Source organism: Hyperolius riggenbachi, chromosome 10 (assembly GCF_040937935.1).
Source record: "Hyperolius riggenbachi isolate aHypRig1 chromosome 10, aHypRig1.pri, whole genome shotgun sequence".
NCBI lineage: Eukaryota > Metazoa > Chordata > Amphibia > Anura > Hyperoliidae > Hyperolius > Hyperolius riggenbachi.
Window position 1 is genome coordinate 119,443,711 of NC_090655.1, and position 18,984 is coordinate 119,462,694.

The 18,984-nt window shown below is 43.0% G+C and overlaps 2 protein-coding genes across 2 annotated transcripts in view; one reads left to right on the forward strand and one right to left on the reverse strand.

The window, feature by feature from the left end:
- Positions 1–1,515, forward strand: part of SPOCK2 (SPARC (osteonectin), cwcv and kazal like domains proteoglycan 2) — a 272,957-nt gene extending 271,442 nt beyond the window's left edge. The window contains exon 10 of the mRNA XM_068257790.1: positions 358–1,515. Within this exon, the coding sequence (XP_068113891.1) occupies positions 358–503 (146 nt within the window). The 3' untranslated portion in view covers positions 504–1,515. The remainder of the gene's footprint in view (positions 1–357) is intronic.
- Positions 1–18,984, reverse strand: part of LOC137535911 (peroxisomal leader peptide-processing protease-like) — a 177,438-nt gene that overhangs the window by 28,075 nt on the left and 130,379 nt on the right. The window lies entirely within an intron of this gene.

The window sequence follows — 18,984 nt, forward strand, 5'->3', positions numbered from 1 at the left end:
AAGGGTGGGCTGCAGGAGGATTAGAGGCTTCCCTTTACTGAGGTAAGTAACTTTTGCATTTTTTTTTTCTTCACGGGTGTACTTTAAGGCAATGTTCCCCAACCCTGTCCTCAAGGCCCACCAACAGTACATGTTTTGTAGAAATCCAGAGAGGTTGGTTATCAGCTCTGCTGCAACACTAATTACCCCACCTGTGAATGTTCGTGGTTTTCTGCAAAACATGTACTGTTGGTGGGCCTTGAGGACAAGGTTGAGGAACTCTGCTTAGAGAAAGAGAAAAGGAGAAAAATGTGATACGTTAAGGCGCATTTATAATACATGAAGAAAGCCTAATCTTGTTGTGTCTCTGTGTGACAGATGATGTAGTTGGATTCTCGGGGGATTTCGGCAGTGGAGTTGGTTGGGAAGATGAAGAAGAGAAAGAGACAGAAGACGCTGGAGAGGAGGCAGAAGAGGAGGAGGGCGAGACAGGCGAGGTAGATGATGGTGGATACATTTGGTAGATGCTCAGCAGCACAGTCCTGTCTCGGCCTTGCAGCCAAGTTTGGAAGACTGCAGTAAATAGTAATGAGATGCCACAGTGATCAGGAAACACAGCTGAATGTACATTATATTTCAACAGAAAATTGTGTGTGTGAGCATGCAAGTGTGCCTGTCGACTGACTGCTTTGAGATTGCAGCTCATTTACTCTCCATAATACGGAGGAGCTTTTCTACAGCAGACAAACGAAACCAATTTCTTAATTTACTTTGAATTCATTGAAATGTTTTCATATACTCTAGCATTGGCTCACTTACTGCAGAATCAAGCACACATGTCCTGAACACGTTATTTCTTGAGTGACAAGCTACTTTCTAGCCACAGTCTGAGGTAAAAAAAAACTACAATTTTTTTTTTAATTGTAATAATTAGGCTTTTGTGTAACAGCTGTTGTGGATGGTTAGTATGCCAGCTGAATTATTACATCAGGCTATTGTGTCTTGCCCAATAACATCACAGTGCTAACATCTCCATGAACAGTGAGGGCATGATTCCTGAAAGTCTCTGAAAAGGGAGGGAAGGCTGTCAAGTAAGTCAACTCCGCCTACCCAGGTGCTGCTAATGCCCACCACTGTGTAGCTACATTTCTGCTGATCTAGTGTTAAATCATCCTCTGTTGTCCCCCACATCCCTTTGTGTAGCATGTGATCAAAGTCTCACTTATAAATGCCTAGTAGGCATTTACTTTCTCTAATGTAAGCTACTGAAATAGTATGTCTACCCCAGCTATCTTTCTGAATGTGCAGTCTGAGAAGGACTGAAATACTCATTTTACTTATCAGAAAATATATGGATTTTAGATTGTGGTCAGCTTGTAAAGTTTAGTTTACAGAATAAACTAGAAATGTAAATACTAAAAAACTTTCTGCATAAATAGATCAGTTATCTTTGCATATAACTGCTCATAAATCTGTTTTGCACATACCAGATTTTATGTATTAGGTGTTAAAAATAAAAAAAACATAACTGACAAACTGTGTCTAAGAATTCATCTTAGAGAATGAAGGGCATTTTTTGTTTTTTCATTTAAGTGACTGGAGACCGTGTGGCTCAGCGAAAGAAAGAGTCACTAATAATCTGCACTGCATATATGACATAAAACAAACCTACAATATCAATATCAACATGGCAGTATAGCTTACTATACACCCAATACTTTTCATCAACTGAAGACAGCATGTCCATATTGGGAGCATTTACTGGGAAGAGAATTGGATGCTGATGGCCACTACAGTACATAGTGCACTGTGTGTTCAATAAATTCTATAACTTTTGCATTAGTTAAAAATAATTGTCAAACACCATCATGTCATACATGCTCTTGGCCAATGTTTGTCTCTGCCTAGAACTGTTCTCTTGAATTACTCATGGGGTTTATAACACAAATGAGTTGTCCTCTACAGATTCCTACCTTGCTTTAGTTTTAAGGCTTTGATAAGTCTCTTTATTCGGATGTGGTTCTACATACCTTTCATTGTAAAGTGTATATAAACGAATTGATTTCTTTGGGACTTCTTTACTTAAAGGACTTCCGAGGCCAAAATCCGGGCCCAAAACATAAAAAAAGTTAGCTACCTTCATGACTTTGTAAGGCACGGAGGATGCCGTCCGCGCCCTCCGTGCCGTTCCGCCTGGTCCCCTCTGCTGAATAGCCCCCCGAAAGGCTACCACCCCACGGTCCGGGTCGGCATCTTCTGCCTCCATAAAGATGGCCGCCGGAGCTGGCCACGGCTGCGCAGTCTGCATAGCCGCTACTGCGGCTGCGCAGCTCTAGGACCAACCCCCCGATCACGTAACAGGCAGCGTGGATCGGAGGGTTGGCCCTAGAGCTGCGCAGCCGCAGTAGCGGCTATGCGGACTGCGCAGCCGTGGCCAGCTCCGGCGGCCATCTTTATGGAGGCAGAAGATGCCGACCCGGACCGTGGGGTTGCAGCCTTTCGGGGGGCTATTCAGCAGAGGGGACCAGGCGGAACGGCACGGAGGGTGCGGACGGCGTCCTTCGTGCCTTACAAAGTCATGAAGGTAGTTAACTTTTTTTATGTTTTGGGCCCGGATTTTGGCCTCGGAAGTCCTTTAAAACCACCTACAGCGATTATCAGTATATTAACAAAATATCAGTCTAGAGTTGAGCCCATTAAGTGCTGGTTAATCAGGGCAGGCTCTGACCAATATGCCACAATATCTGAAGCCCCTCTAGGCACCAGACCAGGGCACCTGTGTGGTGCTTGTGTCATAGCGCAACAAAAAATAATTGTGGAATATTAGACTGTGAGCCATGGCAGATATTAAGCATATCTAAAACACATAAACCTAGGCTGCATTCTGTAGACACTGTATTAATGTGCCATACTCCCTTCATTACTGGGCCACACATCACTGCTCTCCATGCCCCAATGTTAAACACCAAAGTGTATACCTGTAAAGGTTTTAATGGAAAAAAAACACCAAAAATACAATAATTTGCTAAACAGGTACAAATTCTAATGATGTGCAGATATTACCAATAACAGGCAGATATCAAAGGTATAAAGATATCAGATACCAAAGACAAAGGTAACAGCTTGCAGCAGTTTTTCTAACTATAGTTACTGCATGTATACTGTATACGTGGCTCTAGTTGCATAGGTGTGTACACCATTCTGCATCCTTCTCTTATCTAATCTGCAATTTATTGGTAAATTCATCAAATAAAATAAAAATATAAAAAGTCCCCCAATAGGATTAGTTTTCAGTGGGCAATAATTATTAATTGTGCTACTACAGTAAAATTAACCTTCCTGTGACTGTACATACGTACGGGTTTATGGATGCTTAATCTTTAGTTGCACAACTTTTTTTTCACACTGCCACAGCAATTTTCCACATGCACCACCAACTCACCTGTCACTAGACTGCTGACTTCTACGTAAGAATCAGGAGTTGACCCTGCGATCACTGTGAGCTGATCACAGGGTCAGAATTGTAAAATGTGGTCTTGTTCTTACAGGTCTCTAAATAAGTCTCCTCTCTAGCATGTGCATAACCTCAGATGAAGTGCCTGGCAGCATAAAACAAAGCAGGTTTTGCCTGCTGTAGCTGCCTCTGTCTCTACAAAAATACAAGGCAGAGTGGTTTGCTGGCAGAATGGCAGAGATTGATGTGTAATTCTACCATTCTTCAGAGATATGTTTCCCATTCACCATCATAACCGAATAGCACCATGTGCCTGCTTACTGCCCTCTACAGTCAGTCTGAAGGTATGCTCGTAAAGGGGGGGGGGGGGGGGGAGTAATTAATCTTAAGGGGTTGATGGAGCAGGTATCACAAAGGTTTAAGAATACCATACAAACTTCTTATGCACGATTCATTTTAATTGTCCTATTTAATACACATGCAAAACAGTGACTGAACAGGGGCTTTCAGTTATGGTAAGCAGCTAAACTGCTTCATACATGGTCCGTTTTATACTACAGCTGTAATATTAAACCATAAAGTAACAGAGCAAAGTGAAGGATTGCACAGTTATAGCAGGCTTCCCAAATACATCACCTTATTCCCCCCAGCAGTCAATATTGTGCAGACAACTCTAAGCACAAGAGGGTTAAGCTGCCCACAGTGTGACTTGTGTAAAATATAGAAATATGAACTGTTAATGTGACACATTTGGGAAACCCTGACTTAATGTGATCAAAGCAGTGAGAGATACTATACTCAATATGAGCTGCTGCAAACAGTATTCCTGCACAATAAGGGCCATTTTATTCTCCTGAGAGTTGCTACATAAAATGAACACACAACACTGTTCTCATGTGTGCTTGATTCTGTCTGTACATCAATGGACAGACCTGTTGGCATAGAAAGTATGCCTACAAGTGTTGCAGAACAATTCAATGCATGTATTCCATACAGACCTTCAATACACATGTATCTTGAAGGTGTTCATAATTATTTTGTTTAATTAAATTCTCTGCTTAAAATAAATTCCTGAAAGGTAATAAGACACAAACTGCTAACTGCTAGTCTGAAAACCTGTCTTCTCATGTGCAATACCTTTTGAACTTAGACGACAAACCATGTGCAAGTGCTAGGACTTCAGTTTGTATATTTATTAAGTGCTGACATTGTATCTCAGTAATTTTAGATGTAAAATAAAACAGTGTTAGAATGTAAATGTACTAATAGGGCGCCAAGTTCAAATGTTAAATGATTCCTGCTCGCCGATATACTTCATCTCAGTTTGGGCGACCCTCACAGTCCGTGTCTTTAACTGCCTATTACTTATGATTAAGTGAAACAGATATACACACGCAAAAGGTTGAAACATATTTTTAAAAAATAATTAAAATAATTTTAAAAAGTGTGTTGGTTATTTGCTTTTTTTGTGGCTTAAACTGTGAACATCTGTGCTAAACCTACTGAACAGAGATGTACAACAATACAACTCACCTATTTGCACTGATAGAGTGGAGTTTCTTAAAATGATTATAGCAGGAACAACTTTGATTGATGGGCTATACCAAGGTGTACATGCAATAGAGGCGCTAGAAAAATGGGTGGCATGCAATACCGATATTCTACTATTCCTGGCAGTAGACTATCAGTAATTGTACTCTAATTTTCACACTAACCTCTCCCTAACTATGCCTAACACCATTTAACTCCCCGACCCCATATACCTCTAAAAGTGCCATACATAGATCTAATTTTGATATACACATTCAATTTTGATTAGCCAATCACTGACCTATTTCACTACCTCCATGTAGTTATTATGAGAGCCAACTTGAATACTATGAACAGATTGAGTAGGTAAACTGTTATACTATGTGGAAGTGGTAAAATTGGCTAATCAAAATTGGAAATTGGACGTGTGTACCAGGCTTTACATTAACCCAGTAATTAACTGGAGAACTAGAAAGCCCGGAAGTTGGCTACTATGTAGCCAAACGCTGGTGCATTGCTGTTCTAATCAAGCAACTATGTAGCTGCTCTAAATCACATAACCACCACCATACAAAGTTCCGCTATTTTTACCAGGCACCCAAACTTCACGCTGTAGAGGATAAATGCAGCATTTAACATGGACCCGTGGTGGCACCTATATATGCCGATTCAATCCCAAGTGGCTCCAATTGTGAAAAACATCTTGTTGTATTAACTATAAACTGAAAGCCCCATCTGCACGATCCGATTCTTTGTACGATTTGATTACGATTCTAATTGCAATCCGATCAAATCCGACATGTCCGATGGAGATTCGATTAGATTCAATTCGATTTGCCATTGATTTGCAATGGCAAATCGAATTGAATCTAATCGAATCATGATCGGACATGTTGGATTTAATTGAATCGTAATCGAATCGTACAAAGAATCGTATCGTGTAGATTCGGCTGAATGGACCTTTGTTGTAGCCTATTTATTGTTCTCATCACATTACAGTGCTGCAAATATGGGCTTATATGGACCTGTGGTTTTACCAGTGGCAAACACTAAACAGGTTCCGCTGCCACACAGACACACACAGCATGCCAGCCTAGTGGTAAGGCAACATGACAAACACATTGACGCTGTATAGCAGTGTTGCCAACCTTTAACGTTATTTTTTTTACTGACAAAGACCTAAACATTTACTGACAAAGGATTTCTTTAACTGACGAAATCCCCTGTGCCCAGCCGGAAAATGGGCGTGGTCATGTTTCACCAAAAATGCATGTAATCTGGCAGAGGTTCGTCCAAAATACAGATAACATGGCAGTGGTTCCCAAAAAATAGATGTAATCTGGCAGCAGCGATTCCCCCAACATACACATAATCTGGCAGCGGTTCCCCAAAATACACTTGATCTGACAGCAGCGGTTCTCCAAAAATACAGATAATCTGGCAGCAGTTCTTCCAAAAAAGGTGCCCCCAGTATAGGTAGCCAGGTCTATAGGTTTCTCCAGTATAAGTAGCCAGGTCTATAGGTTTCCACAGTTTAGATAGTCAGGTCTATAGGTGTCCCCAGCATAAATAGCCAGGTGTATAGATGTCCCCAGAACAGGTAGGCAGGTGTATAGGTGTCCCCAGAACAGGTAGCCAGGGGTATAGATGTCCCCAGAACAGGTAGCCAGGGGTATAGATGTCCCCAGAACAGGTAGCCAGAGGTATTCCAGTGCTTAGAACAAGACAGAGGAAAGTCCCGCCTGCTGCCAGCCACCGCACGATACTTAGTTTTGGAGGGGGGAGGGAGAGAGGGGGAGCCCTAAGGTGAGGGAAGACATCCCACCCTCCCCGCCTCTTCTCTGCGTTGCTACCCTTCTGCTCACAGGGCAGCCCTTACAGATGCTGCTGAATTCCTTAAGGAATTCACAGGCAGCTGAATTTATATTAAAATTTATATATTGAAATGTACGGTTTGGCAACACTGCTATACAGCAGAGAATACAGTTGTAAAATGAATACTGGAGTTCAGATAGCTGGAACAAGGAAAGGCATTTAGACCAGTAGCAGTAGAGTTTGGTACTGTTTTAGCCATCAGTAAAAGCTGGAAGTTTTCAATCAGCTATTAAGCCTTCTTCAGACTCCATTCCTGCACGCTGCCAGGATGTTAGAACAGCCATGTCATTCAGATGCCATCATTACAACAAGACATAAAAATGATTCTTTGCAAGGATGTTTGCTAATTTATATCAAACAGACCCTTTGTTTACTCTACCCTCACATACCTAGGACTCACACCACCACGATTGGGTCTTTCAGGGCATATAAAATAACACCAGGGGAAACACCGGATCATTGGGAAACATCTGCCCCACCCTCCACATGCATGCAGAGAGGGCCATAGCGTTCATAGAGAGGGAAATGACACCTTGTAATTAATGGTATACATTTTCTAATACACATATGTATGCCAATACTGTATTAGTGACCCATTATGGAGCTGAACCAGAATTGCTCATATTAAAAATATTGTTTCTCCTAATTGTCATAATTTTTAGGTAATACTGCTTTTGCTCCTTCTACTTAGAACTGTGCTGAATCACAATGATTTACCCTACAGTGCTGCCCCTCACAACTGTAACCAGCATCCAGTCAGCGAGTGACTTTGCTCTATTATTGGTAGAGGTTTACAAAGCTTATTTTAATCTTCCTGGCGGTAAGCCGCGCAGGAGGTTTTCTCAGGCCCTGCTGGGCCGATTTGCTTAATTTTTTTTTTTTTGCTGAATGCAGCTAGCACTTTGCTAGCTGCGTCAGCACACCGATCGCCGCCGGCCCGCGCTCTATCCGCTTCAAGGCCGCCCCCCCCCAGACCCCTGCCTGGCCAATTAGTGCCAGGCAGCGCTGAGGGGTGGATCGTGACTCCCAAAGACGTCACGACGTCGCTGATGTCATCCCGCCCCGTCGCCTTCGGCTCGCTACATGATTTAAAAAAAAAAAAAAAAAAACTGCTGCGCTGCCTCCTGGCGGAAAACATTAGACCGCCAGGAGGGTTAAAAGGAAATAGGATGGATCTCCTCACACTAGGTTTCCAGATAACATAGTACTGATAAAACTGCATGGAAGAATATCAATCCTGCATAAATCATGACAATATAAATGAGAAAAGATCATCCAGAGAGGAATAACACAACAAATGAGCCAAAACAATATAATTGCCTGGGATTCATAAATGCACATTATACATAACAAAAGAAAGCCATCCGTCTGGCAACAAATACCAAAGTCAAGAGTATATTCTGTAAAATCTGTTGGAATGATACGTACTCATTAAATCTTTATTTAACCGCTTCCCGACCGCCTAACGCACAGCGGCGGCCGGGAAGTGGAGCCCTGAAGGACCGGCTCACCCACAGAGGCGGCGGTCCTAAGGGCATGGGCGGAGCGATCGCGTCATCCGTGACGCGATCCTCCGCCGGCGCCTGTCACCGCTCGCCCGCCGCAACATCCCGCCGGCTATACGGAAGCACCGGCGGGATGTTAACCCCGCGATCGCCGCATACAAAGTGTATAATACACTTTGTAATGTTTACAAAGTGTATTATACAGGCTGCCTCCTGCCCTGGTGGTCCCAGTGTCCGAGGGACCACCAGGGCAGGCTGCAGCCACCCTAGTCTGCACCCAAGCACACTGATTTCTCCCCCCCCTGCCCCAGATCGCCCACAGCACCCATCAGACCCCCCCTGCCCACCCCCAGACCCCTGTTTGCACCCAATCAACCCCCTTTACTGTATGCATCTTTCCCCCTGATCACCTGTCAATCACCTGTCAATCACCCGTCAATCACCCCCTGTCACTGCCACCCATCAATCAGCCCCTAACCTGCCCCTTGCGGGCAATCTGATCACCCCCCCACACCAATAGATCGCCCACAGATCCGACATCAGATCACCTCCCAAATCCATTGTTTACATCTATTCTCTCCTCTAAACACCCACTAATTACCCATCAATCACCCCCTATCACCACCTGTCACTTTTACCTATCAGATCAGACCCTAATCTGCCCCTTGCGGGCACCTAATCACCCGCCCACACGCTCAGATTGCCCTCTGACCCCCCCTTATCAATTCACCAGTGCATTAATTACATCTGTTCTTCCCTGTAATAACCCACTGATCACCTGTCAATCACCTGCCAATCACCTATCACCCATCAATCACCCCCTGTCACTGCCACCCATCAATCAGCCCCTAACCTGCCCCTTGCGGGCAATCTGATCACCCACCCACACCATTAGATCGCCCGCAAACCCGCCGGCAGATTACCTCCCAAATGTATCGTTTACATCTGTTATCTTCTCTAAACACCCACTAATTACCCATCAATCACCCCCTATCACCACCTGTCACTGTTACCTATCAGATCAGACCCTAATCTGCCCCTTGCGGGCACCCAATCACCCGCCCACACGCTCAGATTGCCCTCAGACCCCCCCCCCCCTTATCAATTCGCCAGTGCATTAATTACATCTGTCCTTCCCTGTAATAACCCACTGATTACCTGTCAATCACCTGCCAATCACCTATCACCCATCAATCACCCCTTGTCACTGCCACCCATCAATCACCCCCTGTCACTGCCACCCATCAATCACCCGCTGCCACTGCCACCCATCAATCAGCCCCTAACCTGCCCCTTGCGGGCAAACTGATCACCCACCCACACCAATAGATCGCCCGCAGATCCGACATCAGACCACCACCCAAGCGCAGTGTTTCCATCTATTCTCTACCCTAAACACCCACTAATTACCCATCAATCACCCCCTGTCACTGCTACCTATCAGATTAGACCCCTATCTGCCCCTAGGGCACTCAATCACCCGCCCACACCCTCAGAATGCCCTCAGACCCCAGCCCTGATCACCTCGCCAGTGCATTGCTTGCATCTATTCCCCCCTCTAATCACACCTTGAGACACCCATCAATCACCTCCTGTCACCCCCTAGCACTCCTATCCATCAGATCAGGCCTAATACAACCTGTCATTTAAAAGGCCACCCTGCTTATGACCGGTTCCACAAAATTCGCCCCCTCATAGACCACCTGTCATCAAAATTTTCAGATGCTTATACCCCTGAACAGTCATTTTGAGACATTTGGTTTCCAGACTATTCACGGTTTTGGGCCCGTAAAATGCCAGGGCGGTATAGGAACCCCTCAAACTGACCCCATTTTAGAAAAAAGACACCCCAATGTATTCTGTTAGGTGTATGGCGAGTTCATAGAATATTTTATTTTTTGTCAAAAGTTAGCGGAAATTGATTTTTTTTTTTTTTCACAAAGTGTCATTTTTCACTAACTTGTGACAAAAAATAAAATATTCTATGAACTCGCCATACACCTAACGGAATACCTTGGGGTGTCTTCTTTCTAAAATGGGGTCACTTGTGGGGTTCCTATACTGCCCTGGCATTTTAGGGGCCCTAAACCGCGAGGAGTAGTCTAGAAAACAAATGCTTCAAAATGATCTGTGAATAGGACGTTGGGCCCCTTAGCGCACCTAGGCTGCAAAAAAGTGTCACACATGTAGTACCACCGTACTCAAAAAAAGTAGTTTAATGTGTTTTGGGGTGTATTTTTACACATACCCATGCTGGGTGGGAGAAATTTCTATGTAAATGGACAATTGTGTGTAAAAAAATCAAACAATTGTCATTTACAGAGATATTTCTCCCACTTAGCATGGGTATGTGTAAAAATACACCCCAAAACGCATTATACTACTTCTCCTGAGTACGGCGGTACCACGTGTGGCACTTTTTTACACCCTAAGTACGCTAAGGGGCCCAAAGTCCAATGAGTACCTTTAGGATTTCACAGGTCATTTTGCGACATTTGGTTTCAAGACTACTCCTCACGGTTTAGGGCCCCTAAAATGCCAGGGCAGTATAGGAACCCCACAAATGACCCCATTGTAGAAAGAAGACACCCAAAGGTATTCCGTACGGAGTATGGTGAGTTCATAGAAGATTTTATTTTTTGTCACAAGTTAGCGGAAAATGACACTTTGTGAAAAAACACAATTAAAATCAATTTCCGCTAACTTGTGACAAAAAAAATAAAAACTTCTATGAACTCACCATACTCCTAACGGAATACCTTGGGGTGTCTTCTTTCTAAAATGGGGTCATTAGTGGGGTTCCTATACTGCCCTGGCATTTTAGGGGCCCTAAACCGCGAGGAGTAGTATTGAAACAAAAATGACCTGTGAAATCCTAAAGGTACTCATTGGACTTTGGGCCCCTTAGTGCAGTTAGGGTGCAAAAAAGTGCCACACATGTGGTATCGCCGTACTCGGGAGAAGTAGTATAATGTGTTTTGGGGTGTATTTTTACACATACCCATGCTGGGTGGGAGAAATACCTCTGTAAATGACAATCTTTTGATTTTTTTACACACAATTGTCCATTTACAGAGGTATTTCTCCCACCCAGCATGGGTATGTGTAAAAATACACCCCAAAACACATTGTACTACTTCTCCCGAGTATGGCGATACCACATGTGTGGCACTTTTTTGCACCCTAACTGCGCTAAAGGGCCCAAAGTCCAATGAGTACCTTTAGGATTTCACAGGTCATTTTGAGAAATTTCGTTTCAAGACTACTCCTCACGGTTTAGGGCCCCTAAAATGCCAGGGCAGTATAGGAACCCCACAAATGACCCCATTTTAGAAAGAAGACACCCCAAGGTATTCCGTTAGTAGTATGGCGAGTTCATAGAAGATTTTATTTTTTGTCACAAGTTAGCGGAAATTGATTTTAATTGTGTTTTTTCACAAAGTGTCATTTTCCGCTAACTTTTGACAAAAAATAAAATCTTCTATGAACTCACCATACTCCTAACGGAATACCTTGGGGTGTCTTCTTTCTAAAATGGGGTCATTTGTGGGGTTCCTATACTGCCCTGGCATTTTAGGGGCCCTAAACCGTGAGGAGTAGTCTTGAAACGAAATTTCTCAAAAAGACCTGTGAAATCCTAAAGGTACTCATTGGACTTTGGGCCCTTTAGGGCAGTTAGGGTGCAAAAAAGTGCCACACATGTGGTATCGCCGTACTCAGGAGAAGTAGTATAATGTGTTTTGTGGTGTATTTTTACACATACCCATGCTGAGTGGGAGAAAGATCTCTGTAAATGGACAATTGTGTGTAAAAAAAATTAACAAATTGTCATTTACAGAGATATTTCTCCCACCCAGCATGGGTATGTGTAAAAATACACCCCAAAACACATTATACTACTTCTCCTGAGTACGGCAATACCACATGTGTGGCACTTTTTTGCAGCCTAACTGCGCTAAGGGGTCCAAAGAGCACCTTTAGGCTTTACAGGGGTGCTTACAATTTAGCACCCCCCAAAATGTCAGGACAGTAAACACACCCCACAAATGACCCCATTTTGGAAAGTAGACCCTTCAAGGTATTCAGAGAGGGGCATGGTGAGTCCGTGGCAGATTTCATTTTTTTTTGTCGCAAGTTAGAAGAAATGGAAACTTTTTTTTTTTTTTTCTCACAAAGTGTCATTTTCCGCTTACTTGTGACAAAAAATAATATCTTCTATGAACTCACTATGCCTCTCAGTGAATACTTTGGGATGTCTTCTTTCCAAAATGGGGTCATTTGGGGGGTATTTATACTATCCTGGAATTCTAGCCCCTCATGAAACATGACAGGGGGTCAGAAAAGTCAGAGATGCTTGAAAATGGGAAAATTCACTTTTTGCACCATAGTTTGTAAACGCTATAACTTTTACCCAAACCAATAAATATACACTGAATGGGTTTTTTTTTAATCAAAAACATGTTTGTCCACATTTTTCGCGCTGCATGTATACAGAAATTTTACTTTATTTGAAAAATGTCAGCACAGAAAGTTAAAAAAATCATTTTTTTGCCAAAATTCATGTCTTTTTTGATGAATATAATAAAAAGTAAAAATCGCAGGAGCAATCAAATAGCACCAAAAGAAAGCTTTATTAGTGACAAGAAAAGGAGCCAAAATTCATTTAGGTGGTAGGTTGTATGAGCGAGCAATAAACCGTGAAAGCTGCAGTGGTCTGAATGGAAAAAAAGTGGCCGGTCCTTAAGGGGTAGAAAGCCCTAGGTCCTCAAGTGGTTAATGAGTACGTATCAAAGAAGATAAAAACAATTAAAAACTGCTACAAACAGCAGGTCAATACGTCTGTAAATGTATAGAGTACATACAATCACTTCAAAATACAATTCAAATTAGAATGTGTACAGATATGTATTCAAACGTGTATAACGGGAGGGACAATCTCGATAAGAATAATACAAATCAATTAAGCCAAATAGGCCAAGCAAAAAGATGCAATGATGCAAAAATATACAGTGTCAAATACATATGTACGTGTAAGTAACACGCTATGAACAGCGCAATGCTAGGCATGTATAGCAAAAACCACCTCCATGAATAGGAAATATAGATCTTACCGCAGAGTGCCCCCTCTCACAGACGACTGCCGTGCTGTCCCTCACATGTATCGCAATATACCGTTGCTTCTTCAGAGGATAGCGGGGTACGTCATTATTCCCCATTAAATACTGATACTTATCGAGGATTGTCCCTCCCGTTATACACGTTTGAATACATATCTGTACACATTCTAATTTGAATTGTATTTTGAAGATACATTTACAGATGTATTGACCTGCTGTTTGTAGCAGTTTTTAATTGTTTTTTATCTTCTCTGATATGTACTCAATAAAGATTTAAGATTTTGGAGAATATACTCTTGACTTTGGTATTTGTTGCCCGACGGGTGGCTTTCTTTTGTTGTGTATAATGTGCATTTATGCATCCCAGGCAATGATATTGTTTTGGCTCATTTGTTGTGTTCATCCAGAGAGGAGGCACACATCGAGGCATGAACCCCAGCCGAGGAAACAAAACATCAGAAGAAATTGAACACTGATCAGTTTTTCCAGGGAGCTTTATCCTTCCAGAAATATATCACCGTATTTAGGCCATTTCAAATTCAACTAAGTGACCCTTTCACATTTTCCTCACCGAACAAGCCTTTTTTAAAACCAGATATTTGTGTACTTTAAGGCGTTAAAAAGGAACCATGATGACAAAGTAGAACATAATAAATTATTCAGGTTATCCATTTTTAACCCTTAAAGAGACTGAAGTCATTTTTTCCATGTTTTTTTAAATATAATCTTGTTAAACATTATATCCTAAGGGGAATCACTGCAAAACAAGTGTTTTTTAATAGAGAAATAGCCCTGCAAATCTCCAGGGCTCACAGGGCTTTACTTCCTTGAAGAGGCAGAGCTTTGAGCTGTAGCTTTGCCTCCTCTGCAGTCAATCTCTGCCAATCGCCGCCTCATCCTGCCCCCCTTAGTCTTCCTTCACAGAGAAGGGAGGGGAGGAGGTGGAGATCGATTGCGGACATGCAGAGCTACAGCTCAAAGCACTGCCTTTCCAGGGCAGCACAATCTGCGACCTGCAAAGTCGTGAAACTTTGCAGGTCATTTTCTCTATGAATAAACACTTGTTTTGCCGTGGGATTGCAGCGATTTCCCTTAGGATATAATGCTTAACAAGAATAAATTAATGAAACATGGAAAAAAAAATGAGACTTCAAAGTCTCTTTAATTGGCATGGTTTCAGCCAAAGAGCCCATTGAAATCATACAGCATGCTGCTATTGCGCATCCGTATCCCTAAAGCTGTACAATGGCATGGCTAGAGGGAGCTGTGCCAGTATTTTGTCTTCCAAGATGCATGCCGTGCATAGAGGAAACGGGCCCTGAAAACGCTTCTTATACCTATATATTCGTATGTAACCCCACCCTATCAGTGATGTTTAGCCTAGGATATGAGGTCATGCAGCCTTCTCCAACAAAGCACTCTGGGAGATCAGGTGATGAGCCTGCTCACTTCACAGATGAAAAGAAACAAAACATTCCATGGTGATTTACCTTGCCAGCAGTACAGATGCTGGCATCTCTGTTAAATGTAAGAATGGTAATCAGAATGAGGTAAGAGTTAATTTACAATGGGCAAATATTGACTAAACCATTTACAAAGTAATTATCACGCTGGTGCGTGACGAGGTAACACTATAGATAATTACACAACAAAAGCACAAGGTGTAATCTAACTGTCAGAACTTGTGCACAAGTAAAGATATCGAGGTACAAAGTCGTTAAGCTAAATCATAGTCAAATTCGAGCAGGGTCATACACGTATATCAGATGTCAGTCGTATTGCAAGGATCAGGCAGTAACAGAGTTAGGGACAGGCAGAGTCAGTAACGTAAATCAGATGGCAGCGGTACAAAAGGACTAAACTAGAGCAAAGTCAGGAACAAGCAAGAGGTCGGTACACAGATAAATATACAATGAGATGTTACTTCAATAATATCAGAAGGATATTACAAAGGAATTACAAATAGATATAACATACAGCAAAAGACCGACTAACTGGAGTACATATATATTGTACGTCTACACAATATATGAATGTAGCTCAAAGTAGCTAGCTAGCTAGCTAGCTAGACCAGGAACCAGCGAACTGATTAGTATCAAGGTCAGCGAGCACTGAATGCTCCTGACCTTAAATGCAGACTCTGCATCCAGCAGCCACTCCTTCAATTGGTGACATCATCACCTACATCCTCCTTCTTAGCCTATAATGCTGGCTAAGGCTCCCGCATGTGGGATGCAACCTTTGTGTTACGTGAGATTCGTAAGACACCACCGGAGGGAAGCCAGGGATACCGCCAGAGGATTCCAGCCCGGCAGTCCCGCCGCTCGTCCGGACCACGCCAGAGCCGTCGCGGGACCTGTCGCTGGAAGGTAAGTGTGTTACAGTAATATGGGAAAAAGAAAAGGATTCATCAAGTTATGTATACAGTAGTAAAGTTTCTCATTAAACTTCTATTGATACATAGCAAGTCTCTTCATGTTTACATTTTAAATCACACCTGAAGTAAGAGACATATGGAGGCTGCCAGATTTTTTTTTATACAATGAAAATTGTCTGGATGTCCTGTTAATCCTCTGCCTCTAATACTTTTAGTTATAGACTCTGAACAAGTATGCAGCAGATCAGAAGTTCTGACAAATGTCTGGATTAGCCGCATGCTTGTTTCAGGTGTGTAATTCAAACACTACTGTAGCCAGAAATATTAGCATCACTGCCAGGCAACTGATATTATTTAAAAGGAAATACAGTGGGATGCGAAAGTTTGGGCAACCTTGTTAATCGTCATGATTTTCCTGTATAAATTGTTGGTTGTTACGATAAAAAAATGTCAGTTCAATATATCATATAGGAGACACACACAGTGATATTTGAGAAGTGAAATGAAGTGTATTGGATTTACAGAAAGTGCACAGTAATTGTTTAAATAAAATTAGGCAGGTGCATAAATGTGGGCACTGTTGTCATTTTATTGATTCCAAAACCTTAAGAATTATTGGAACTCAAATTGGCTGTGTAAGCTCAGTGACCCCTGACCTACATACACAGGTGAATCCAATTATGAGAATGAGTATTTAATGAGAACCTGTAACGAAAAAAAAAGTTCCCTTGGGGGGTACTCGCCTCGGGAGGGGGAAGCCACAGGGTCCAAATGAGGCTTCCCACTCCCCTGTAGCTGCAGGCAGTCCAGCGCTGGCTTCCCCGAAGTGTCCCGGAATCCTCCCTCAACAAGCCTGACAAGCACTGATAAGCGCAGATTTATTTACCTTTCCTGGCTCCAGCGGGGGCACTGTTGCGGCTCTCTGCACAGAGATAGGCGAATATAATGCAGGCGCAGGAGACTTGCGCCTGCGCAGTAGAGCGGACCGGCGGCAATCAGCTATTTCCGCCTATCTCTGAGCTGAGAGCCGATACTGCGCCTGCGTTTGAGCTGGGAAGGTAAATATATTCACATCCCTGCTGTTCAGGGAGCTTTATCTCCGCCGCTGTGGGACTGAAGACAACGGGGGAAGTCTCATTAGGATCCGGAGACGTCCCCCACCCCAGGTGAGTACCCCCAGGGGAGGTTTTTTTCATTACAGGTTTTCTTTAAGGGGGTCAATTGTAAGCCTCCCTCCTATTTTAATTTTCTCTGAAGAGTAGCAACATGGGAGTCTCAAAACAACTCTCAAATGACCTGAAGACAAAGATTGTACACCATTATGTTTAGGGGAAAGGATACAGAAAGCTGTCAGAGATTTCAACTGTTTCCACAGTTAGGAACGAACTGAGCCTGTGGTCTTCCATTTCCTCAATATAAGTTAAGGCTTGAAGTGGCAGACCAAGAAAAATCTCAGATAAACAGAAGCGGCGAATGGTGAGAACAGTCAGTCAACCCACTGACCAGCACCAAAGACCTACAACATCATCTTGCTGCAGATGAAAGTCACTGTGCATCGTTCAGCCATTTATCACCCTTTACACAAGGAGATGCTGTATGCGAGAGTGATGCAGAGGAAGCCTTTTCTCCGCCAACAGCACAAACAGAGCCGCTTGAGGTATGCTTAAGCACATTTGGACAAGCCATCTTCATTTTGGAATAAGGTGCTGTGGACTGATGAAACTAAAATTGAGTAATTTGGGCATAACAAGGGGCGTTAAGCATGGAGGAAAAACCACACAGCATTCCAAGAAAAGCACCTACAGTAAAATATGGTGGTGGTTCCATCATGCTGTGGGGCTGTATGGCCAGTGCAGGGACTGGGAATCTTGTCAAAGTTGAGAGATGCATGGATTCCACTCAGTGTCAGCAGATTCTGGAGGACAATGTCCAGGAATCCGTGACAAAGCTGAAGCCTACGCCAGGGCTGGATCTTTCAACAAGACGATCCTAAACACTGCTCAAAATCCACTAAGGCATTCATGCAGAGGAATAGGCACAATGTTCCGGAATGGCCATCTCAGTCCCCAGACTGGAATAGAATTGAAAATGTGTGGTGTGAGTTAAAGAGTGTTGTCGATGCTCGGAAGCCATCAAACCTGAATGTTTTGTGAAGAAGAATGGTCCAAAATACCTTCAAGCAGAATCCAGACTCTCATTGGAACATACAGGAAGCATTTAGAGGCTGTAATTTCTGCAAAAGGAGGATTTACTAAATATTGATTTCATTTTTTTTTTGTGGTGCCCAAATTTATGCACCTGCCAAATTTTTTTTTAACAATTATTGCACACTTTCTGTAAATCCAATAAACTTCATTTCACCTCTCAAATATCACTGTGCATGTCTCTTATATCAGTCTAATGTTTATCAGGAAGTAGTGTCAGGCTTCGAGAATATCAGACCTCAGGCGTGGAACACAGAAGTGTGCGTTCCTTTTACCATGCCGCTATTCATGAGTGTCAGAGGGGGAAGCACTGACGGAGAACCCAAGTTGACGGGGGGGGGGGGGGGGGGGGAGTGGAACCCCTTTCCTTGCCGCTATGTGTGGGAATGCTCCCCCGTTTTGTGCTGCGTCCCCCTCCTGGCTATACTGTGGGCACCCATGCCTAGCTATACTGAGGACACCTAAACCTAGATATACTGTGGGCACCCATGCCTGGCCATACTGGGGGCACCTATACCTAGCTATACTAAGGCACCTATACTTGGCTATCTATCTATACCGAGGGCACCTATTCCTGCGGTGGGATGTATGTATGTATGTATACATACATACATACATACATACATACACACACACATACACACACACATACACACACACACACACACACAGGTGTGTACTTGGCTGGAACTGAATTGCGATAGGGGGTACTTGGGTCGAAAAAGTTGAGAAACACTGTCCTATATGATATACAGTATTTAACTGACATTTTTTTATCGTAACAGCCAATGATTTATACAGGAAAATCATGACTATTAACAAGGTTGCCCAAACGTTTGCATCCCACTGTAGATATTGCAGCCTCCATATCCCTCTCAGTTTAGGTGTCCTTTAAAGAGCAAACATTTCCTCCTTCATTATGTTATCAGGTTTGACCGGGTAA